The 25,055-nt window shown below is 47.1% G+C and overlaps 1 protein-coding gene and 1 long non-coding RNA gene across 6 annotated transcripts in view; one reads left to right on the top strand and one right to left on the bottom strand.

Moving 5' to 3' along the window:
* The window catches only part of LOC140733220 (equilibrative nucleoside transporter 1-like), a 228,354-nt gene that overhangs the window by 37,981 nt on the left and 165,318 nt on the right, over positions 1-25,055 (top strand). For 4 of the 5 annotated variants that reach the window (XM_073056259.1, XM_073056258.1, XM_073056257.1 and 1 more), the window contains exons 2-3: positions 20,461-20,524; positions 21,726-21,807. In XM_073056259.1, the coding sequence (XP_072912360.1) occupies positions 20,490-20,524; positions 21,726-21,807 (117 nt within the window). In that variant the 5' untranslated portion in view covers positions 20,461-20,489. Of the gene's footprint in view, positions 1-8,575; positions 8,784-20,460; positions 20,525-21,725; positions 21,808-25,055 lie in introns of those variants that run through there. The other variant, XM_073056255.1, reaches the window with a different exon arrangement.
* LOC140733221 (uncharacterized) overlaps positions 1-25,055 on the bottom strand; it is a 118,761-nt gene that overhangs the window by 29,072 nt on the left and 64,634 nt on the right. The gene's annotated exons all lie outside the window — the stretch shown is intronic.

The raw sequence follows: 25,055 nt of genomic DNA, 5'->3' as shown, positions 1-25,055 counted from the left end.
CGGTACCGGGACAATACAGGATGTTTTCCACTGTCTGGGTACTCTTCTCTGCTCCAGGCTCATGTTGAAGATGCGCTGTAGTGGACTGGATAAGAAGCAATCTTACATGATATTGCAGTTGGCTGGACAGAGTAAATGCTGGGAGGAGTTTCCTTTCGCGAGGGGGTGGTGAGCCAGAGGGCACGGTCTCAGAATGTGGATGTCCACTGAAGACTGAGATGAGGAAGTTTCTTCTCTGAGTCTTTGAACTCCCTTCGCTAGGGCTGAATCCTGGTGCGTATTCAGGGGTGAGGCAGATAGGTTTCTAATCAGTGAAAGGAACGAACTTTGGGGAAAGAGTGGGAAAGTGGAGGATTATTGGTTCAGCCATGATTCTATCAAATGGTGTAACAGGGCTCAAGGGGCGGAATGGCCCACTCCTGTTCTCATTTCTTACCGTCTTATTATAATCTGATTGAGTTTTCACATAAAATTTAGCCCAACCTGGCCAGGGCTGAAGCACACTTTGAAGGGCGCAGAGTGTGAATTGTCGATGGTCTGTCAGGAAACTCATGGTAAACCCAAAGTTTCTCATTTTTAAAGAACAAATACTTCATTTGGAAATAACATTTAGCTTAAAGGCAAAAAAAAAACACCCTACTGGAAAATTGATTAAGTTGTGGATAGCAAGAGAAGTTAAAGGTTACATAAAATCAGAGGAAAAGGCTCCTAATGTAGCAGAGAAAACCATAAACTCGAGGTGTGGCTCCAGTGTAGGTTTCTGGACTGGTGATGGGGGTGTCAATGCTGATTTGGTTGCTGTTAGTGAGTACCTGCTCGCTGTGGTGGACTTGAACTGTTGTTTTGTGTGCTTAGGTTTGGAGTTACTAAGCCTAAAAACTTGCCTGTTGTCCTAACTTGTCCACATCCTTCTGATGGTGTGTCAATGAATTGCACAATACTCAAAGAACAGCCTAAGCAACAGTCGGAACAACTGTAACCTGATGTCCCATGTCCAGTATTTGGTTCCTAAGTTGAAGAAGGCAAGTGTGTTGTGTGACTGCTTCCCTGGGTCACCACTTTCAGGGAACTATGTGACATCACACCCAAAGGTCTCTTTGTTCTACAAATATCGCAGGCCCTGTCATTTATTGTGTGTTCTGGCCTGGTTTCACTTCCCAGAATGTATTTCTTCCCACATCTGAGTTAAATTCCATCTGCCATTCCTTTCCCAATAGATCCTGTTGTAATCAAATCACAAACAAGAGAAAATCTGCAGATGCTGGAAATTCGAGCAACACACACAAAGTTCGGGAGGAACTCAGCAGGCCAGGCAGCAACTATAGAAAATAAAGTACAGTCAACGAAGGGTTTCGGCCTGAAAAGTCGACTGCTTTCTTTTTCCATAGATGCTGCCTGGTCTGCTGAGTTCCTCCAGCATTTTGTGTGAACCTGTTGTAACCTTAGTCAGCCTTCTTTGCAGTTGACCACACCATCAATTTTGGTGTCACCTGCAAACTTACTAACCAAGCCGCCTTCATTCTTATAGAATCATAGTCATAGTAAAGTACTGCACAAAAATAGACCCTTTGGCCCATCTAGTCTGTGCAGAACCACTTAAATTGCCTACTCCCTACAGGCACCATAGCTCTTCATAACCTTGACATCCAAACTTTTCCTAAACGTTGAAGTTGAGCTTTCATGCAACACTTGCATGGACATCTTGTTCCACAATCTCACCACCCACTGAATGAAGAGCTTCCCCTCATGTTCATTTAAACTTCTCTCCTTTCACTCATAACCCATGGCTTCCAGTTGTAGTCCCACCCATCCTCAGTGGAAAAACCTGCTTGCATTTAACCTATCTATACCCCTCATAATATTGTTTACCTCTATTGAATCTTCTATGTTTCAAGGAATAAAGTCCTAGCCTATTCAATCTTCCTTCATTACTCAGGTCCTGCAGACCCAGCAACATCATTGTAAATATTCTCTGAACTCTTTCAACCTTGTTCACATCTTTACTGTAGGTTGGTGACCAAAACTACACACAATACTCCAAATTAGGCCTCACCAACATCTTATACAACTTCAACATAACATCCCATCTCCTGTACTCAATACATTGATTTATGAAGGCTGATGTGACAAAAGCTTCCTTTACAATCCCATCTACCTGCGAGGCCACTTCCAGTGAATTATCGATCTGTATTGCCAGATCCCTTGGTTCTATAGCTCTCCTCAGTACTCTGCGGCACACTGCATAAGGTTCATTCTACTGAAGTGCAGCACCTTGCACTTATCTGCATTAAATCCTATCTGCCATTTCTCAACCCATTTTTCCAGCTGGTCCAGATCCCACTGCAAGCCCTGAAACTCTTCCTTACTGTCCACTACACCCCCAATCTTGGTGTCATCTGCAAAATTACTGATCCACTTAACATCCAGATCATTGACATAGATAACAAACAACAATGGACCCAGTGCCAATCCTTCCAGCAATCACAGGTCAGAGGTGACCATCTACTACCACTCGCTGGCTTCTCCCACAAAGCCGATGTCTAATCCGATTTGCTACCTCATCTTGAATGCCGAGCAACTGACCAACCTCCCATGTGGGACCTTGTCAGATGCCTTGCTAAAGTCCCTGAAGACAACATCTACTGCCTTGCCTTCTTCCACTTTCCTGGTAACTTCTCGAAAAGTTCTAAGCAGAAGCAGAATTCGAATCAGGGTTAGTGTGGCAGGCACATGTCGTGGAGACATGTTGTTTGTGACGGCAGCATATGCAATACAGTAGATAATTTTTAAAAACTATAAATTACAATATGAAGTGTGTGTCCATTCAGAAATCTGAGGATGGAGGGGATGAAGCTGTTCCTGAAACGTTGAGTGTGTGTCTTCAGGCTCCTGTACCTCATCCTCGATGGTAGAATGAGATGGTGGCGGGGGGGGGGGGGGGTGTGTTCTTAATGATGGATGCCACCTTTTAGAGGCATTCCTTTCTGATGGTGGCCTCATTGCTGGGTGGCTAGTGCCCACGATAGAGTTGGCTGTGCTTAGAACTTCCTGCAGTTTTTTTCCAATCCTGTGCAATGGTGCCTCCATACCAGATGGTGATGCAACCAGTTAGAATGCTCCCCACGTTACATCTCTAGAAATTTGCGAGAGTCCTTGACGGCTTACCAAGTCTCCTCAAACTCTGATTGAAGTATAGCCACTGTTAAGCTTATTTGTAATTGCATCAAAATGCTGGAGCCAGGATAGATCTTCACAGATGTTGGCACCCAGGAATTTGAAACAACTAGCCCTTTCCACTGTTGTGTCATTGGCAAATTTATAGATGGTATTTGAGCTGTGCCTAGCCACACAGTCGTGGGTGTAGAGAGGGTAGAGCAGTGGGCTCATTGAGGTGTGCTAGTGTTGCTTGTTAGTGAGGAGGAGATGTTGTTTCTGATCTGTGGTCTCCCGAAGAGGAAGTCAAGGATCCAGTTGCAGGGAGATATGGAGGATCAGGTTTTGGAGCTTGTGGATGAGAACTGAGGGTGTAATGGTGTTGAATGCTGAGCTATAGTCAATAGACAGCATAAATCTAGGAATTGCTATTGTCCAGGTGATCCAAGGAAGATTGGAAAGCCAGTGGGATTGCATCTGCTGAAGACCTATTGAGGCAATAAGCGAATTACAGCAAGTCCAAGTCCTTGCTCAGGCAGGAATTGATTCAGGCCATGACCAACCTCTTAAAGCGCTTCATCACAGTAGATGTGAGTGGCACTGGGTGGTACTCATTGAGGCAGGTCACCCTGCTCTTTTAGGGCACTGGTATGATTGTCACCCTTTTGATTCAGGTAGGAACCACTGACTGCAGCAGTGAGCGATTGAAGGTGTCCTTGAAAACTCCAGCCAGTTGGTTGGCACAGGTCTTCAGAGCCCTGCCAAGTACACCATCGGGTCCTGACACCTTGCGAGGGTTTACCCTCTTGAAAGATGTTCTGATGTCGACCTTCACAGTAGGGATCAAAGATGTTGCAGCGATTCGCACAGGTGTTTTATTCTCCCTTTCAAAGGTGCATAAAAGGTGTTGAGCTCATCTGGGAGTGAAGCTTCACAGACATTCATGATGTTGGGTTTCATTTTGTAGAATGTAATGGCCTATAGTCCCTGCTAGAGCTGACATGCATTCTCTTCCAACTTTAACTTCAATCAGAATTGTTTTTTTCCCCTTCAAACAGTCTTCTGTAGGTCGTACCTGGACTTGTATAGTTCTGGATCATGGGTCTTGAATGCCACAGATTTAGCCCGTAGGAGACTACGAATCTCTTGGTACATTCATGACTTTTGATTGGGTATCTCTGGTATGTTGTCAAAGGCACACATAATCTACACAGGTCTTGATGAAGTTGGTGACAGCTGTGGCATATTCATTCAGATTTGAAGATGAATCCCCGAATATTGTCCACTCAAAGCAGTATTGCAAGTGTTCCTTCATCTTCCTTTATCATACCTCTCGGTGCTCAGCACTGGTGCTGCGGTCTCTAGTCTGTGCCTATACTCTGGGAGTAGAAGTACAGCCAGATGATCGGACTTTCCAAAGTGTGGGCATGGGATGGCACAGTAGGCATTTTTGATGGTGGTATAACAGTGGTCAAGTATGTTAGTTTCTCTGGTTAGTGGTGGCTGTTTGTAGGTGTTTTCTGTAGCTGGCCTGATTGAAATCTGCAATGAAAACAAGGCATCAAAGTGTGCTGTTTTGCATCTGGTGATCTGCCTGAAGTGGAATGTACACCGCTACCAGAATAATTGGCAAGATGTTCCAGGTCAGGTGACCAGTACATTAATATAGATTACAATCCACAATGGACCCAGAACCAATCCCTGTTGATCACCACTGGTCACAGGTCTCCAACCTGAAAAACATCCATCCACAGCTACCCTCTGACTCCTTCCATCAAGCCAATCTCTTGATAACACACTTCCATCAGATCTCTCCACAGTCTCTCTCCTTTTTCCATAGAAAGCAGTCCCAGTCCCTCTAATCTATGTCCGTAACCCAAGAACCATCTCACAACTCTCTAAGGTCTTCTTAATACTCTCAAATGTCCTTCCTACAATGTGGTAAGCAGTACGACAAATACTGTTCAGCCTCGGTCTGGTTTCACATGTCGTAAAGCTGCAGTATATTTTACATTTTATAATACTCTGTGCCTATATTGGCGGAAGTTCTGAATATTTTGGGCATGTTTATTAGACAACTTCCCAGATGTAATATTGAAGAACTGTACTCTAGAACTATCTTTGCCTCTTGCCAAGCTATTCCAGAACATTTTTAACACTGGCATCAACCCAACCATGTAGAAAATTGCCCAAGTACATCCTGTTCTCAAAATGCAGGACAACTCTAACCACACATTCAGTAAATTGCCAGCAGAGTGATGAAAGGTGCCATTGACAGTTCTATCTACTCACCACTGACCTGCTCAGGTTGGGTTTCACCAGGACTAATTACTTGGCTCCAGACCTCATCACAGTCTGAGTTCAAACACGGACCAAAGAGCTGAATTTCAGAGGTGAGCTGAGAGTCTGTCCTTGACATTAGAGCCGCATCTGACTGAATGTGAACTCCAAGAGCCCTGGTAGAGCTAACGTTAACGAGTTTCAGAGGGAGAATGCGCCAATGATTGTAGTCATACCACACACACAAGATGGTTGTTGGAGGTCAACCCTCCCAGTTTCAGCACATCACTAAAGGAGTTCCTAAGGTAGTGTCTTTGGCCCCATTATCTTCAATGGCTGTCCTTCCATTGCAAGGTCGAGAGTGATAATTTTTCCTGTTGATGTTTAGTTCAATTTGCAGCTCCTCGGTAATGAAATGGCTTGTAAAGCTTGACAACGTTCAGGCACAGGATGAAAAGTGGCAAGTGCCAAGAAATGACCATCTCCAACAAGAGAGGGTCTAAGCAGCAACTCTTCACATCAGAGTTATCACATTGTAGTGTTCCCTGCTAATCCAGGCAGCATCCTGGTAAATCTCCTCTACACCCTCTCTAAAGTTTCCACCTCCTTCCTATAATGAGGCAGCCGGAACAGAACACAATATTCCAAATGTGATTAAACTGGGGTTTTACAGAGTTGCAACAGAATCTCGTGGTTCTTTAACTCAATCCCCCAACTAATGGGGGCCAGCACACCATATGCCTTCTTAACAACCCAATCAACTTGTGCGGCAACTTTTGGGGGATCTATGGATGTGAACCCCAAGATCCCCCTGTTCCTCTACACTGCCAAGAATCAAGCCATTAACCCCGTATTCTATCTTTAGACTTGACCTTCTTAAAGTGAATCACTTCACACTTCTCTGCATTGAACTCCACCTGCCACTTCTCAGTCCAGCTCTGCAACATATCAATGTCCCATTGTAACTTACAACAACCTTCTACAATATCCACAACTCCACCAACCTTCATGTCATCTGTAAACTTAACCCACCTTTCCACTTCCTCGTCAAAATAATTTATAAAAATCACTATCAGTGGGGATCCCAGAACAGACCCCTGTGGAACACCACTGGTCACTGATGTCCAGGCAGAATATGCTTCATCTACAACCACTGTTTGCCCTCTATGGCAGGCCGATTCTGAATCCACACAGCTAAGTCTTCCTGGGTCCCATTCCTCCTGAAAAGAGCCTACATTGGGAAACCTCATCAAGCACTTTACTGAACACCATATCCACTGCTCTAACTTCATCAATGTGCTTTGTCACATCCTCAAAGTATTTAATCAGGCTTGTGAGGCATCACTTGCCCTTCACAAAGACATGTTGAATATCTCTAATCAAACCGTGCTCATAAGTCCTGTTTCTAAGAATCTTGTCCAATAGTTTGCCACCAGTGAAGTCTGTAATTGCCGAGGTTTTCTCTCCTCCCTTTCTTGAACAAAGGAGTAATGTTTACAACCCTTCAATCATTTGGTACTATTCCTGTGGCCAGTGAGGATGCAGAGTGCAGCAGTCTTTTCTCTTGCTTCCCGTAGTAACCTTGGGTATATCCCATCAAGCCTTGGGGACTTGTCTATCCAAATCTATGGGGCAACTTCTTTATGCGTATGGTGCTGGGCGTATGGTGCTGGGTGTATGGTGCTGGGTGTATGGAATGAGCTGCCAGAGTAATGGATTGAAATGGGTATAATAGCAACATTTCAAAGACATTTGGATAGGTACATGGATAGGGGAGGTGTAGAGGCATATGAATCATATGCAAGCAGATTGGACTGGCTTAGATGGGCATCTTAATTGGGCCAAACGGTTACGGTTCGTGCTGTATCACTCTCTGACTCAGTACTGTACATAAATACTGCAGCTTCAAGAACAGATCAAGGACTTGGCTTGCTGTGCTGAGTGAGTCACTTCCTAATATTGACTATTATTCCACCATGCCATGTAAATCAGGAGTGTGTTGGAACACCATCCGGACTAAGGAACAAACTGCTGCAAGAACTCAGTGGCTCAGGCAGAGGCATTCTTGATGAACCCGTATCAGACTGTAGCTCCAATACAGTCACAAGCTATAATTCTGTACAGTTCCATAGAGAATAAACCCCCTCCTCACCTCGTGAGTTTGTACAGCTGTGTACTGAGTGATGTCCACCGTGAAGAAACATTGACTCTATACATTCATTTAATGACTGACCCTTAGCCAGAATAAACAGTGTTTGTACAGCTGGACACAGACTCGTCCTCAGTCTGAGTACATACTGACTCTGTATCATCACGTGCCTATAGATGGGGCAGATGGTCAGAGTCTTTTTCCTAGGGTGAAGATATCAAATCTCAAGGATGTAGATTTACCATGACAGAGGGAAAGTTTAAATGAAATTTACTCGGCAAGTTTTTTTACACAGCTTAGTAAGCAACTGGAACGGGCTGCCAGGGGAAGTGGTGGAAGGAGATCAGATGGGGGTATTTAAGAGGCAGTCACAAAGATGGGGAATAGGGGCTTCTGGATCAAGTGTAGGAGGTTGCACTGTTTAAATTTGTATCAGACACTGTGGGCTGAAGCGCCTGTTCTGTGCTTTAATATAACATGCTGTACAGAAGAAGAATATTCATTATAGTGGAGGAACGGGTAGTTTTGATATTCAAAAGGGACCCGAGTGTCTTGGACAGCAGCCACTGAAATCACAGAATGAGATGTGAGGGCCTTCATTGCACAAAGATGCTCCATTGCTTTGGGTGTCCTTATCTAAGAAAGAACGTTCTTGCCACAAGCCGAGTCCAATGAAGACCGGTTCAGAGGAGGTCTCATCGATACAGGGTTTAGCAACTGGATACAGAGAGGATATTGTCCAGTACCTGGAGAGTTCAGGACAGCGGACACAAGCTCAGTTTAGGACTGAAATGAATGGAGACAGAGGTGGTGAACCTGCAGAGTTCATTCAAAACACAGACTGACAGATTTCTGTATATTAGGAGAACTGAGAGGACGGTGGTGATCGGCGATGAATGTTGGAGCAAGGTGACCTCTGTAACCATTTCCTATCTTGTGTTTCACATTGACTTTCCCACACCCTGAGAACAGTCTTCTCTGCTTCCACTGATAAGCCAGAGTGTCGTGTAGGGTAGGGAGCCACACTGAAGCTGCTGGCAGTATGATCTGTTTGCTTGCTGCTCCTGGCTAGAGCCGGCTGGGTGCAGAGTGTGTCCTGTCCACCTGCCTCCTCTCTGCATTCCACACACCGTATCCTGTGGAGTCCGATACCGAGCCTAACCTGGCCTCAGTCCAGCCAGCAGGAGTCGATCACGCACAGGTCTGTCTCAGCACTGCACTGTGTGATCCAAGGAAGGGAGGGAAAGGCACATTGGTTCTGAAGGGATGTGGGGCAGAGGGAGCACAGGGTGCAGGAGGGGGTGTGCTCAGGGAGTGCAAGGCTACAGAAACAGGGTAGACCGATGGAGCATGGGGCTGGGAGAGGAGATGTGCTGAGGGACCGCGGGCCTGAGGGAGGGGTTGGTGGGGCTGAGGGGGCATGGGCTGTGGGAGGAGGTGTACTGAGGGAGTGTGGGGCTGTGGGAGGAGGTGTACTGAGGGGGCATGGGCTGTGGGAGGAGGTGTACTGAGGGAGTGTGGGGCTGTGGGAGGAGGTGTACTGAGGGAGTGTGGGGCTGTGGGAGGAGGTGTACTGAGGGGGCATGGGCTGTGGGAGGAGGTGTACTGAGGGATTGTGGTGTGGTGAGGGAGTGTGAGGCTGTGGGAGGGAGTGTGAGATTGTGGGAAGGAGTGAGGTGAGGGAATATCGGGGCTGTGGGAGGGAGTGTGGTGTGGTGAGGGAGTGTGAGGCCGAGGGAGGGAGTGAGGTGAGGGATTGTGGGAGGGAGTGAGGTGAGGGAGAGTGGGATTGTGGGAGGGAGTGTGGTGAGGTGAGGGAGTGTGGGATTGTGGGAGGGAGTGAGGTGAGGGAGTGGGATTGTGGTGAGGGAGTGAGGTGAGGGAATGGGATTGTGGTGAGGGAGTGAGGTGAAGGAGTGGGATTGGGGAGGGAGTGGGAGTGTAAGGGAATGGGATTGTGGGAGGGAGTGTGGGATTGTGGAAGGGATTGTGGTGAGGGAGTGGGAGTGTGGTAAGGGAATGGGATTGTGGGAGAGAGTGAGGTGAGGGAGTGTGGGGCCGTGGGAGGGAGTGTGGTGAGGGAGTCTGATTGTGGGAGGCGGTGAGGTGAGGGAGTAGGATGGTGGGAGGAAGTGTAGTGAGGGAGTGTGGGAGGGAGTGTGGGGCCGTGGGAGGGAGTGTGAGATTGTGGGAGGGAGTGTGGGGCTGTGGGAGGGAGTGTGGTGAAGGAGTGTGAGATTGTGGGAAGGAGTGTGGGGCCGTGGGAGGGAGTGTGGGATTGTGGGAGGGAGTGTGGGGCCGTGGGAGGGAGTGTGGGATTGTAGGAGGGAGTGTGGGGCCGTGGGAGGGAGTGTGGTGAAGGAGTATGAGATTGTAGGAGGGAGTGTGGGGCCGTGGGAGGGAGTGTGGGATTGTAGGAGGGAGTGTGGGGCCGTGGGAGGGAGTGTGGTGAAGGAGTATGAGATTGTGGGAGGGAGTGTGGTGAGGGAGTGTGAGATTGTGGGAGGGAGTGTGGTGAGGGAGTGTGGGATTGTGGGAGGGAGTGGGAGTGTGGTGAGGAAGTGTGGGGCCGTGGGAGGGAGTGTGGTGAGGGAGTGTGAGATTGTGGGAGGGAGTGTGGGGCCGTGGGAGGGAGTGTGGTGAAGGAGTGTGGGATTGTGGGAGTGAGTGTGGGATTGTGGGAGGGAGTGTGAGATTGTGGGAGGGAGTGTGGGGCCGTGGGAGGGAGTGTGGTGAGGGAGTATGGGATTGTGGGAGGGAGTGGGAGTGTGGTGAGGAAGTGTGGGGCCGTGGGAGGGAGTGTGATATTGTGGGATGGAGTGTGATATTGTGGGATGGAGTGTGGGATTGTGGGATGGAGTGTGGGGCCGTGGGAGGGAGTGTGGGATTGTGGGATGGAGTGTGGGGCCGTGGGAGGGAGTGTGGTGAAGGAGTGTGGGATTGTGGGAGGGAGTGTGGGATTGTGGGAGGGAGGGAGTGTGGGACCGTAGGAGGGAGTGTGGTGAGGAAGTGTGGGGCCACAGGAGCAGAAATTTCTGAGGAAGTGTGAGGCTACGTAAGGGAACAGGGCTACAGAGCGGACGATGCTGAGGGAGTGCCACACTGTGGGAGAGGCAGTGAGGAAGTGCTGCAGTGTCAGAAACTCATTCTCCAATGGAACGTTATACCAAGCCCCAGCAACTCCTCTTGGAGGATGGTTCCTCAGGCAGCCCTTTACTGGTGTGGGATCCTCCTGTGGCCTGGACCATCTTGAGAGGAGCAGGCAACATGCTGGGGCAGATAACCTCCTGGGTTCTTGTGTGTCCTTGGGCGGTCCTCCTGTCAGAGAGCTGATAAGATGACATGGCCAGTAAATGACGCTCATTCCCGATGCACTGAGTCCCAGTCTCCTCTTTTAGACTCTCTCTTGCTCAGTGTCCCTCCACAACACCCCACAGGACTTGGCTGAGCCACTTGATGACTGACTACCTTAGAAATGTGCCCGCAGGACTTGACCCATCCGGGTTTCTGATACCTCTGATGGGTTGTACCAACCCAAGACATTCTCTCTCTCTCTCTCTCTCTCTCTCCCTCCCCCTCCCTCTCTCTCCCTGTCTCTCTCTCCCAGTCATTCTGTCTCTATCTCTCAGTCACTGTCTCACTTTGTTTCTCTCCGTATCTCTGCTCCAACCTCTCTCCCTCTCGCTCTGTCTCTCTGTATCTGTCTGTTTTTCTCTACCCGTTTGTCTCTCTATCTCCGTCTCTCCAATGTCTCTCTCTCACCCCAGTCTGTGTCTCTCTGACTTGACACTCTGTTTTTCTGCTCCATACTTGTTCTCTCTTTTGAAAACCGCTGTTTTCAATCTCTCCCACTCTCCTGTGCCCCCTTACTCTTGCCTCAAGCCCCTCTGCTCTCTCTCTCTCTCTCCTTCCTTAAGAAGTCCTTTTTTCCTGGTCTGAGCTCCACCTTGTTTTTTCCCAGTTCCCTTCCTCCTTTCCCTGTTTGTTTGTCCTGGTGATTCTCCAGTCTCTAGTACTGGTGGAATTCAAGAGTACCAAATTCAAGCCACATAGTTCACGCCAACGATTTGGCAGGGAGAGGATCCATCTGACTCCTGTTGGGCTGCAGTGGCGTGCTGGGTGTGGGATGTTCCTGACACTCGGGTCCTTCCTCACTTCAGGCATTTTGCTGCTCTGTCCCTTCCAGCCTTCTCTGAGTCACACAGCTGGGTAGACTGACTTCAGAGTTACACCTCTTGTGTCTCTGTTCTGAGGTCTGGCTGTTTATTGCCCACCCACAGCTGACTTTGAGAACTGCTGCAGCCCTCCTGGTGGACGTTCTGTTGGGAGGGAATTCCAGGATTTAGACAGAATGGCGATAAAGAACATGGATGTGACTCCGCAGGGGTCCCTGTGCCTTTTCCTTCTCTGTGACATTTGATATGTGTTGTCAGAGAAGGCAAACACACTACGGCCTCCATTCACCGGTGGAGGAGGTTGGGGTTGTTTCAGGTGGCGGAGGGGGTGCTGGTCAAATGAATTGTGTTGAATTTCAGAGTCATTGGAGCTGGACTCACCCAGACAAGTGAAGGGAGTTCCATCTCACTCCTGAGTCTGGCTGCAGGGTCTCAACCTGCAAAGTGAGCATTAAACTTTTCCCTCCATGATGCCTGAGTTCTGCTCTTGGCTCCCAAGTTGTTGTGTCTTCTGTAGAGAATGGCAGGCTTCGCAGTCTCTTAGTGTGAGTCACCGAGCAGATCGATTGTGTTTTTAGTTAATGGTGGTGAGTGACTCAACAGTGAAAATGTGATTGAATCTCAAAGGGTTCTCCTTGGAGCTGGATGAACGCAATATGAGCCAGCAGCCCTTGCTGAGCGCTGGAAATCCAGAGCTTTGGAAACAGGAGCAGGATCCCTCAAGCCTCTCAACTAGATCAACACTGATGCCATATTGCACCACTATCGCTTAATTTTCTCCCAATATTCAGAAACCTATCAATCTACGGTTTGAATGATTTATAGATCAAGCCTGCATAGCCTCTGGAGTCAAGAATTCCAGAGATTTACCACCCTGTAAGTCAAAAAATTTCTCCCCTTCTGTTCCAGTAACCGGCCCCTTACTCTCAGACTGTGACCCATGGTCCTAGACTCCTCGGCCAGGGCAAACGTCCAGCCAATTGTTCATTGAGTAATACAGGCCCTTCAGCCCAGCTCATCCATGCTGACCAACATCCTCACCTAAGCTAATCCTGTTTGGCCACTATTCCTTCATATCGGTATCCAAATGTCTTCCACATGTCACCAGTGTAAGTGGAGCAGCCATTGTTGGGGCGGGGCAATGTTAGAGTGGTCTGGCTTTGGCTCAACAGGATTGGACAAGCACAGATTCAGGCTCTATGCAAGTTTCCAGTAATTTTGTTTTTGTTAGTACAAAATGTGTTGAGAAGGGGTCCAGAGTTCCTTCTGTGAAATGGGGGAACTTTGGGAGAGCTCCAAACTTCCTGATAACTAAATCTCCATGAGGTTCACTGAACTCCTGAGAGACTGTGGTAAGGAACTGGAGCTGCAGCTCAATGATCTTCCGGAGAACGAGGAGGTGATAGGCAGGAGCCGCAAAGCTGCAGCAGGCAAATACCCATTGACTGTCAAAAAAGGGACAGGGCATCCATGCAGAATACCCCTGTGGCCCTCCCCTCAATAATGCTTTGGACACTAATTGGGAGACGGGGGCACAGGGGAATACCTGCCAGGGAGAGGCCACAGCAAGCGGGTCTCTGGCACTGAGTCTAGCTCTGTGGTTCAGAAGGAAAAGAGGGTGAGGGAGAAGAGATCAGCTTTAATGGTAGTGAACAGAAAGGAGATTCCTTGGATGGGACAGATTTTCCCAATGGTTTGTTGCTTCCTGCTTGCCAGGGCCAGGGACATCTCAGTTTAAGTCCCCGGCATTCTCAAATGGGAGGGTGAGCAGCCAGAGGTCATGGTCCATGTCAGTACTGATAACACAGCTAGAGTGGGTGACGAGGTCCTGCAAAATGAGTTCAGGGAGTTAGGTACTAAGTTAAAGGGCAGGACCTTCAGGGTTGTGATCTCAGGATTGCTACCTGTGCCACGTGCTAGTGAGGCTAGAAATAAGAAGATCATGCAGTTTAACATGTGGCTAAGGAGATGGTGCATGAGGGAGAGCTTCAGGTTTTTGGATCAGTGGGCTCTCTTTCAAGGAAGGTGGGACTTGTACACAAGAGATGGTTTGCACCTGAAATGGAGAGGAACTAATGCTGCATGGAGAGGTTTAGACCAGAGTTGCAGGGGTTGAGAATAAGAGTGCCAGAACAGATAGTGGAGAGATTGTGGAGACAGAAGTTGTTAAGACTGCCTAGAAAGTCAGGGATCAGAAGGTGGGACTAATGTTCAGAGCTGTGCATATTTTAATGTAAGGAGTATTGTGGGAAAGGCAGATGAGTTTATGGAATGGAATTACAACATAGTAGACATGGTTGCAGGAGGGGTGGAACTGGCAGCTCCATGTTCTGGGCACCCATTGTTTTAGATGTGATAAAGCGGGAGGGATTTAAGGGCAAGGTGTAGCATTACTATTCAGGGAAAATGTTCCAGCCGTGTTCAGTCAGGCTGGACTGGAGAGTTCATCTAGTGAGTCTTTATGGGTAGAACTGTGGAATAAGAGAGTTATGACCATGTTAATGGAACCACCTAACAGTCTGCGGGATTGAGAGGAACACACGTAGAGAGATTGTAGGCTGCTCCAAGAAACATAAGGTTGTGATAGTAGGTGATTTTAACTTTCCCCATATTGACTGGGACTCTGATACTGTAAAAAAGCTGGATGAGAAAGAGTTTGTCAATTGTGTTCAGGAAAGTTTCCTTAATCAGTACATAGAAATCTCAATTAGAGAGATTGTGATAGAAGACCTTCTATAAGGAAATGAGAAAGGGCAGGTGACAGAAGTTTGTGTAGGGGGACACTTTGCATCCAGTGATCATAATGCCATTAGTTTCAAAGTAATTATGGAAAAAGATAGGTCTGGTCCTTAGATTGAGGTTCTAAATTGGAGAAAGGCTGATTTTGATGATATTGGAAAGAATCTGTCAAATGTGGATTGGAAGAGATTATTTTCTGGCAAAGATGTTCTTGGTAAATATGAGGCCTTAAAAAGTGAAATTTTGAGAGTATAAAGTTTGTATGTTCCTGTCAGAATAAAAGGCAAGGATAACAGATTAATGGATCCTTGGTTTTTGGGAGATATTGAGGTCCTCATTAAGAACAAGAAGGATGTGCACAGCAGGTATAGGCAGGCAGGAACAAATGATGTACTTACAGAGTGTAAGAAATGCAAGAAAGAAATCAGGACGGCTAAAAGAAGCCATGACATTGCTCTAGCAGACAAGGTGAAGGAGAACCATTAAGGCTTCATCAGATATATTAAGAGCAAAAAGATAGCAAAAGACAAAATTGGTCCTCTGGAAGATCTCAGTGGTAACCTGTGCTTGGAGCTGAGAGAGATGGAGAAGATCTTCAATGGAATTTTTTTGCATCTTTATTTACTCGGGAAACAGACACAGAGTCTATAGAAGAGAGGCAAAGCAGCATTGTATTCACGGACCCTATACAGATTACAGAGGAGGAGGTGTTTGCTGTCTTGATGCAAATTGGGGTAGATAAATCCCCAGAGCCTGACAAGGTATTCCCTCAGATGCTTTGGGAGGCTAGTGCAGAACTGTAGGGGCCCTAGCAAAGATATTAATCATCCTTAGCCATGGGTGATGTGCCAGAGGATTGCAGGATAGCTAACGTTGTTCCGTTGTTTAAGAAAGGCTCTAAGAATAAGCCAGGGAATTATAGGCCGGTGAGCCTGACATCAGTGGTGGGTAAGTTATTGAAGGAATTCTGAGGGACAGGATATATGAGTATTTGGATAGGTGGGGACTGATCAGGGATAACCAACATGGTTTTGTGTGTGCTAAGTCATGTCTAACCAATCTTATAGAGATTTTTTGAGGAAGTTATGGGGAAAGTTGATGAAGGCAAGGCAGTAGATGTTGTCTACATGGCATTTGACAAGGTCCCATATGTGAGTTTGGTCAAGAAGGTTCAGTTGGTTGACATTCAAGATGTGGTAGTAAATTGGATTAGACATTGGCTTTGTGGAAGAAGCTAGCGAGTGCTTCTAGATGGTTGCCTCTCTGACTGTGATTAGTCACCTGCCACAGGGATCAATGCTGGGTCTGTTGTTGTTTGTCATTTATATCAATAATCTGGATGATAATGTGGTAAACTGGATCAGCAAATTTGTGGATGACACAAAAACTGGGAGTGTAGTGGAAGCGAGGAAGACTATCAGAGCTTTTGCAGAATTACGACCAGCTGGAAAAATGGCAGATGGAATTTAATATGACAGATTCTTTATGACCCTATCTACCTGTGGTGTCACATTGAAGGAATTCCCAGATCCCTCTGTTCTACTGCACTCTTCAGTGCCCTACCGTTCACTGTGTAAGACCTACCCAGGTTGGTCTGCACCGTAGAAAGCAAATGCAAATACTCTGCCCAAGACTACAAAGTCTCCCCTCCACAGGAGTCAACACTTACCACTGCCTCGATAAAGCAGGCAACACAATCAAAGTTCCCTCCCACCCTGGACGTTCTCCCTTCTCCCCTCTTCTCTCTTCCATCGGCAGAAGATACAAAAGCCTGAAAGCACACACCAGCAGGCTCAGGGACATCTTCCATTCCACTGTTATATGACTGTTGAATGGTTCCCTAGTATGATAAAATGAACTCTCGACATCAAACTCTACCTTGTCGTAGTCCTTGTGTTATTTCTGTCTGCCTGCATTGTGTTCCCTCTGCTACCGTAACACTGGATTCTGCGTTCTCTTTACTGCCTCTATGTTCTTTGTATGGAATGACTTTCTGGATGACAGGCAAAGCTTTTCTCTGGATCTCATTAATAAGCCAATGGGCAAGGGAAGGGAAGAGTCGGGTATGGATGAGTGGAACCAAAACCAGGGTGGGAATTGATGAGAAGTCTTGTTGAGCTCTGTAGGAATGCCACCAGTACAGTCACCAGTGTGGAGGAAGACGTTTTGAGGATGGTGGCCTCCTCTGGTGTGAAGCAAGAACTGTTCAATGTATTGAACAGAGAGAGCAGCATGGCTTTTGACCTTGTCAGTTGCCATAGTTACATGGTTATATAGCACAGAAAACAAGCTGTATTACCCAACTTGATCATACGACCAAAATGCCCCATCCAAGCTAGCACTGTCTGCCAGCATTTGGCCCATAATCATCTAAGGCTTTCCAACCCATGTACCTGTCCAAGTGTCCTTTAGAAGTTGTTTTTGTACCTACAAACGTTTGTACTTCAACTGCTTCCTTTCACAGCTGCTTCCACCATAGATATTTTAGTTTTTAATTTCCCCAACTCTGACCAAGTGCATTCACCCTCTATAAAATCACCTGTCGGTCTCCTGTGCTATAAAGTTCAAAGTAAAGCTATTATTACCTATGTATATGTTACCATAAACTGTGGTGCCATGAGATTCATTTTCTTGCAGGCATTCATAGTAGGAGAAAGAAATACAATAGAATCAATGAAAAGCTATGCAAAAGCTAAGACTGACAAACAGTCCTTTTGCTATAAGGAATAATGTTATAACCTGCCCAACCTCTCCTTAAAGTTCAGTCCCTCAAGTTCTGGCAGCATCTTTCCTGTAGCAAGGTAACCAGTACTGAAGATAATATTCCAAATACAGCCTCCCCAGCAACCTGCGTCATAGTCAACCAACTTTTACTCTCATTGTTTTGAGTTGTTAAGGCCAGTTTGCCGAAAGTCTTCTTGGGCTTGAAGCAAGTGACTACGGTTGTGGGGTTGAAGGAGCAGATATTCAACATGAGAATGAGTTCAACTGGACTCCCAAAGGTGGAGGTGTGAAGGGTTCATTGAAGTAAAGGGCCCCCTGAACAGCCTGAGCGGATGGAGGTTCTGGATATCCAAAGCGAAAGTGAGCTACTTGAGACTTGGAAATGGAAACTAAAAGTGAGGGAAGATGCCTGACGTGTCAGCGATGTAAGTGGGAAAGGAATGGACCAGTGAAACTGATGGAGATAAGTAAGGGTTTCATTCGGTGACGTATACATCAAACATCAATGATTCCTATCTTTCACCATTTAGAAAATACTCTATATGTACACTTTGCATTTTCCCACATTATGTACCATCTGCCCTGTCTCACCCACTCACTCAGCCTGCCCACTTGCCACCTCCTGTACCTTACATCCTTATCCATACTCTCAATCCCACCTGGTTCAGCTTCATCAGCAAACTGGGCAACAGGACATTTGGTGCCTTTGGCTAAATTGTCGACATTATGTTGTGACCAAGTGCAGATCCCTGTGATATCACACCAGCCACAGATAGTCAGCCTGAGCAGGGTCCATTTATTCCAACTCTGCTGTCTGCTCGAGAGTAAATTCACCGTCCACATCAGGTACATCGGTCCAGATTCCATATTCTCTAACATTGGTGACCGGCCACTATTGGAGTATAAAAGTTCCATTGTTTGCTGTGTAACCAAGACTATGTAGTCAGCTTTGAGCTTGCTATTTTGCTATGCATGTATCCAATTTAGTAGGAGAATGAAATCTTTAAGAATGTAGAAGACAATGGTGTGTTAATGAGAGGTAGCTAAGAGATGTAGATTAGAACATGATTAAGTCAATGGGTAGAAACAATAGTGGCGGATGTACTTGTGATACGGAACTGTAGACCGATTGGATATGCTAATGCAACTAAACTAGGAGATTGCTATAAAAAATGCCGTGTCCGAGGATCGGTGGGCAATCAGCGACTAGCTCAATGACTGTCTCAGCTTTGATTTGCAAATTAAAGTTTAATACTTCTTGAAGAATCTTCTGCGTCTCCTGGTCGTTTGTGGGGCACGAGAAACCACGACACTCCCTGAACAAAAGCCTTTTAGAAACCCAGTTACAACACCTCCATTTGTTCCTCCTTATCTAAGTGTCACATTCTCAAAGAACTCCAGCAGATCGGCCAAAGACATGATTTTCCTTTCATAAATCAACGTTGCCTCCATTCAAACCTTTTATTTTCCAATGTTTTTAGTTACTAGGTCCTTCACTACAGATCTCAGCTTGACCCCACCACTGACTTTAAACTAACAGCTTGGTGATTCTGTGTTTCCTCTCTCCTTTCTTGAAATGTTGGGTTACATTTGCTGTCCTGCAATCCACAGGAACATTTTCAGAATCCACAGAACCTTGAAAGATGACAACTCTTTCTAAACTCTGGATGTAGATTGTATGGTTGCTGGGATTTATCAGCCTTCAAGCCCACCAGTTTCTGTGGTACTATTGTTTGGCTAACACTTGGTTCCGGCAGTTCCTTGTTCTCACTAGATCCTCTGTAATATATCCGTTAGGTTTTGTGTACTTCTATGAAGGCTGATGCAAAGTAATTGTTAATTATACTGTAATTTCCATATTCCCCTTTATAAACTCTCTGGACTGTCAGGCCTAGACTTGTCCTCACCAGTCGTTTCCTATTCATGCACCAATAGTGGCAATTACAATCTGCTTTAGTTTTTTACCTCTTTGCACTCGGGCTGTAAATTAGATGTCTTGTGTAGATGATCCTTTCCCAGGGCTGGGGAATCAAAAACAAGAGGGCATTGATTTAACAGCAGCCTGAGGGGCAACTTTTCACCCAAAGATGGTCAACGTCAGAGGAGGTGGTTGAGACGGGTACGCTGCCAACATGTAAAAGTTACTTGGACAGTTACACAGACAGGAAAGCTTTAGTTACTGCCGACAAACGAGAGTATCTTAGCTAGGAATGCAGATCAGCCTGAGCCGGTTGGGCAGAAGGTCCTCTTTCCGTGCTATTTGACTCTCACTTCCTCGAACCTCCTCTGAAGAGCTCCAGCAGGTTACCTGCTTTTATATCTGGTAATCTTACAATCCTGCTCCTTGGATTTAACGGTATTTTTAATACTTCTGTCAGCTACATATAAATCACTTCTTTTTCTGTGGTGCTTTTGTGTATTAAAGTGCTCTTTCGCAGGGGTTTCCAATCTTTTTCTTCCATGGGGTGCTGCTCTTTCGCCTGGTCTCTGTCCCTCAATCAGCCGTGGCCAGCACTCCCCGGCTATTCACAGTTCCTGTTTGCTAGATTTCACATTCAGTGGAGTCACTCAACGACCAGCTGTTGGAAAGAGTGTGGAAATGATTTGTGGGAATGTCACCAGGACTGCAAGGCTTGAACTATAAGGAGATGCTAAATATTTATTCCTGGATAAATGAAGGAAGCTGAAGAGTGACCTTATCACGGTGTAAAATCATGAGGGGTACAGATAGGGTTAGCCCACATCGTCTTTCTTCAGGGCAGGGCAGTCTAAAACTAAGGTAGGAGGAGACAGATTTAAAGTGGAGCTGAGGGGTCAGAGGTTGATAGAATGACCTACAGGAGGAGACTGTCAAAGCAGGTACGATTACACTGTTTAAAATACTTTAAGACAGATATATGGGTTGAAAAGATTTGGTGGGACATGGACCACTGCAAACAAATGAGACCAGTTTGGATCGATATCTTGGTCATGTTGGGCTGTTTCTACACTGAAGGACTCTGTAGGATGTGCAGGCCATTATCATTCTTACCCAAAGCCATCTTGACCACAATTACCCCCTCACACTGTGGAAATCTTGCTGTGTAGCAGGTCTGGGCTGATGAGCAGGGGTAGGAACCCCTGTGTACGTTGGGCTGGTGTGGGCCTGGTCTGGTGAGGAGCTGGGGGAACGAGCAGGTCAATGGCTGTGAGGCAAGGGGGAGTAGGGCCTCCCTAACCTCTGCCCTTTCCTTCCCACAGGTTGAACGCACTTACCAGAGGGAACAGAAATGACAAAGATGAGGGAGCAGGAGCCGGTGGACCGGTCAGTAGGGAAGTAGGAGGATGGGATGGCATGGGCGGGGTGGGGGTTGTCGGTATGGTGTGGGATGGGACAGGACGGTCATTGTGTTGATGGCTGCATCAGGGTGGTCAGTGCAGAATGGGAGGGTCATTGTGGTGTGAGACAGGACAGGGTGGTCATTGCGTAAAGGGAGGGACAGGGCAGTCGCTAAGGAATCGATGAAGTGCCCAGTATGAGATGGGTGAGGATAGTCAGTGTTTGTCACAAGTAGGGTTAGTGTTTCAGATTCAGAATCACATGTACATCGAAACATACAGTGAAATGAGTTGTTTGCGTTAACAACCAAGGATGTGCTGGGGGCAAGTGTTGCCTCGCGTTCTGGTGCCAATGTGGAATGCCCACCACGCTTAGCAGAGCAACGCAGAGCACAACGAAGCAATGCATCCCGAGTGACAGCCTGTTCCTTCCTCCCAGCCACACAGCCCTCTAACACCAGGACATCTTTGGCCTCCAGCCTCCAGTGAACTTGGGGATTCACAGACACTCGGCCTCCAGCCTCCAGTGAACTTGGGGATTCACAGACACTCGGCCTCCAGCCTCCAGTGAACTTGGGGATTCACAGACACTCGGCCTCCAGCCTCCAGTGAACTTGGGGATTCACAGACACTCGGCCTTCAGCCTTGCCAGCTGAGTCACACAGATTCGCAGACTCTAGGCTCTGGTCATGGGGCCCGGCCTGGACTCACGGATGATAATGAACGGGGGTCCTGGATAATGATCCAAAGTCCAGGCCTCAAACTCCAGAGTCGCTGACGACGGGACCCTGAATACTGGACTCGAATTCCAGTCTGACGGTCAGCCCTCAGCTTGATGGTCTGCTGTCCTTGCATCTGTCCACATCGACATTGCTGGCTTTCAAACATGGAGTGAAGGTTCAGATTATTAATCACCGTCCTCTAATTCCCCCGCATCCCTGTCCCTAAACACTAGCTCTACTGTCTGTCCATCGTCCCGAAACTGAAACACAACCAAGTGTAAATGATGGGACTGAATGGTCCATGTAACAATGCCAAGGTGGGACAGCACCAGGAGCTCTGAGTCACAGAGGTATACTGCCTCGGTGAAGCGCAGGTTTCAGGGTGGGATGGAAGTGAGAGTTGTCAGGTCCCGTGTGTGGGGTTTGCAGTGTGTTACTCCGCTGCTGATTCTGTCCCTGAAACAGGTTCAAGGCTGTGTGGCTGATCTTCGTCATCCTGGGACTTGGAACCCTTCTTCCTTGGAACTTCTTCATGACGGCAATTCAGGTGTGTATCCTCGATCCCTGCCAACCCTGTCCCAGTCATCCTCCTCGGCCACTGAACCATTCCTTCTCTGTCTTCCACAGTCATGTAGTGCAGAAACCTCTTTAGCCCAGTGTGTCCACGGCAACCGTAAAGCACTTATTTATTCACAGATACAGTGCAGGACAGGCCCTTCTGCCCCTTTAAGCTGCACTGCCCAGCAACCCACGAGTTAACCCTGGTCTAATTCACGGCACAATTTACAATGACCAATTACCCCACTAACTGGTATGTCTTTGGACTGTTGGAACAAACAGAGGCCCCAGAGAAAGCCATACATTCTTTGTTCCACGGGGAGAACGTACAAACTCATTTCAGATGATGTGGGAATTGAACTCTGAACTCTGGCACTCCAAGCTGTAATAGCATCACACTAACCACAGCACTACCATGGGGTATCTATCTACAGTAATCTCATTCACCAGAACCGTGGGGTATCTATCTACAGTAATCTAATTCACCAGAACCGTGGGGTATCTATCTACAGTAATCTCATTCACCAGAACAGTGGGGTATCTATCTACAGTAGCCTCATTGCAAGAACCATGACATATTTATCTACAGTAATCTTATTACCAGAAGTTTGTATTTAACATTTTTGCCATGGTGATTCAAATACACATCTAGATATTTCTTCAGTTCCATAAGTCTCTGCCCGCACTACCCCCTCCCGCAGTGTGTGTTTCAGAGTTCTGCCACTCATGGAGGGAAGGGCAGGGGTTTAAAAACTTCATCTTATCCCTTTTAAACCTCTATATTACATTTATGCCCTTTGGTTAAATCACCTTTGCTACAGGAGGGATGTGGAGGCCTTGAAGAGTGCAGAAGAATTTCACCAGGATATTGTCATTTGAAACTATGAACTGTAAAACTTGGACTGTCAGAGAGTGAAGAGTGACCAGATTAAAGTACTGTATATAAAATGTCAAGAGGAATAGATTGGAAAGGTAGTCTTTTTCCCAGGATAGAAATGTCAAGTACTTAAGAGCACAGCTTTATGGTGAGAGGGGTAGAATGTAAAGAAGATTTTCAAGGCAAGTATTTACACAGAGTAACACACACAAAATCTGGAGGAACTCAGCAGTCAGGCAGCATCAGTGGAAAAAAGTAGTCGACATTTCGGGCTGAGACTCTTCGGCAGAACTAGAGGAAAAAACGATGAGTAGATTTAAAAAGTGGTGGGGGGGGGGGAGGAGAGAAACACAAGGTGATAGGTGAAACCAGGAGGGGGAGGGATGAGGTAAATAGCTGGGAAATTGATTGGTGAACGAGATACAGGGCTGGAGAAGGGGGAATCTGATAGATGGGGATAGAAGACCATGGGAGAAAGAAAAGCACCAGAGGGAGGCGATGGGCAGGCAATGAGATACGGTGAGAGAAGGTAAAGGGGATGAGAATGGGTGAAGGAGAGGGCAGAGAGGGGTTGAGAAATTGACGTTCATGCCATCAGGTTGGAAGCTACCCAGATGGAATACAAGGTGGTGTTCGTCCAACCCGAGTGTGGCCTCATCACGACAGGCTATGGACTGACATATGGGAATGGGAATGGGAAGTGGCCACTGGGAGATCCTGCTTTCTCTGGTGGATGGAGCATAGGTGCTTGGTGAAGCGATCTCCCAGTCTATGTCAGATCTTACCGATATGCAGGAAAACCACACCAGGAGCACCAGACACAGTGTATAACCCCAGCAGACTCACAGGTGAAGTGTCGCCTCACCTGGAAGGACTGTTTGGGGCCCTGAACGGTGGTGAGGGAGGTGGTGTAGGGCAGGTGCAGCACTTGTTCCGCTGGCAAGGATAAATACCAGGAGTGTGATCAGTGGGGAGGGACGAATGGACAAGGGAGTTGTGTAGGAAAGCAGAAAGTGGGGGGGGGGGGCGGGGGGAAAAGACGTGCTTGGTGGTGGGATCCTGTTGGAGATGGTGGAGGTTTCAGGGAATTGTGTGCTGGGCGCAGAAGCTGGTGCAATGCTAGGTAAGGACAAGAGGTGGTGGGAGGATGGGGATGAGAGCAGGCGTACATGAAATGGAAGTGTTGTGGATGAGGGCAGTGTTGATGGTGGAGGATGGAAGCCCCTTTCTTTGAAAAAGTAGGACATCTCCTTCGTGCTGGAATGAAAAGCCTCATCCTGAGAGCAGATGTGGTGGAGACTGAGGAGTTGAGAGAAGGGGTTGGCATTTTTACAAGTAACAGGGTGGGAAGAGGTGTAGTCCAGGTAGCTGAGAGAATCAGTGGGTTATGATAGACATCGGTGGATAAGCTGTCTGTAGAGATGGAGACAGTGAGATCGAGAAAGGGGAGGGAAGTGTCAGAAATGGATCAGGTAAATTTGAGGGCAGGGTGGAAGGTGGCGGCGAAGTTGATGAAATTAATTAGCTCAACCTGGGTGCCGGAAGCAGGGTGCCACAGGGCTCGGTATTGGGACCACAGCTGTTTACCATTTACGTTAACGATTTGGATGAAGGCATAAAAAATAACATCAGCAAATTTGCTGATGATACTAAGCTGGGTGGCAGTGTGACATGTGATGAGGATGTTAGGAGAATTCAGGGTGACTTGGATAGGCTGGGTGAGTGGGCAGATACTTGGCAGATGATGTTTAATGTGAATAAGTGAGAGGCTATCCACTTTGGGAGTAAGAACAGGAAGGCAGATTATTATCTGAATGGGGTAGAGTTGGGTAAGGGAGAAATACAAAGAGATCTCGGAGTCCTTGTTCATCAGTCACTGAAGGTGAATGAGCAAGTGCAGCAGGCAGTGAAGAAGGCTAATGGAATGTTGGCCTTTATTACAAAGGGAATTGAGTACAAGAGCAAGGAAATCCTTTTGCATTTGTACAGAGCCCTGGTGAGACCACACCTGGAGTATTGTGTACAGTTTTGGTCTCCAGGGTTAAGGAAGGACATCCTGGCTGTAGAGGAAGTGCAGCGTAGATTCAGGAGGTTAATTCCTGGGATGTCCGGACTTACGCAGTCTTACGCAGAGAGGTTAGAGAGACTGGGCTTGTACACGCTGGAATTAAGGAGATTGAGAGGGGATCTGATTGAAACATATAAGATTATTAAGGGATTGGACAAGATAGAGGCAGGAAATAGGTTCCAGATGCTGGGAGAGTCCAGTACCAGAGGGCATGGTTTGAGAATAAGGGGTAGGTCATTTAGGACAGAGTTAAGGAAAAACTTCTTCTCCCAGAGAGTTGTGGGGGTCTGGA

Source organism: Hemitrygon akajei, chromosome 9, assembly GCF_048418815.1.
Source record: "Hemitrygon akajei chromosome 9, sHemAka1.3, whole genome shotgun sequence".
Classification (NCBI taxonomy): Eukaryota; Metazoa; Chordata; class Chondrichthyes; order Myliobatiformes; family Dasyatidae; genus Hemitrygon; species Hemitrygon akajei.
Note: the sequence above shows the minus strand (reverse complement) of the source record. Positions and strands in the feature narration are given on the sequence as shown.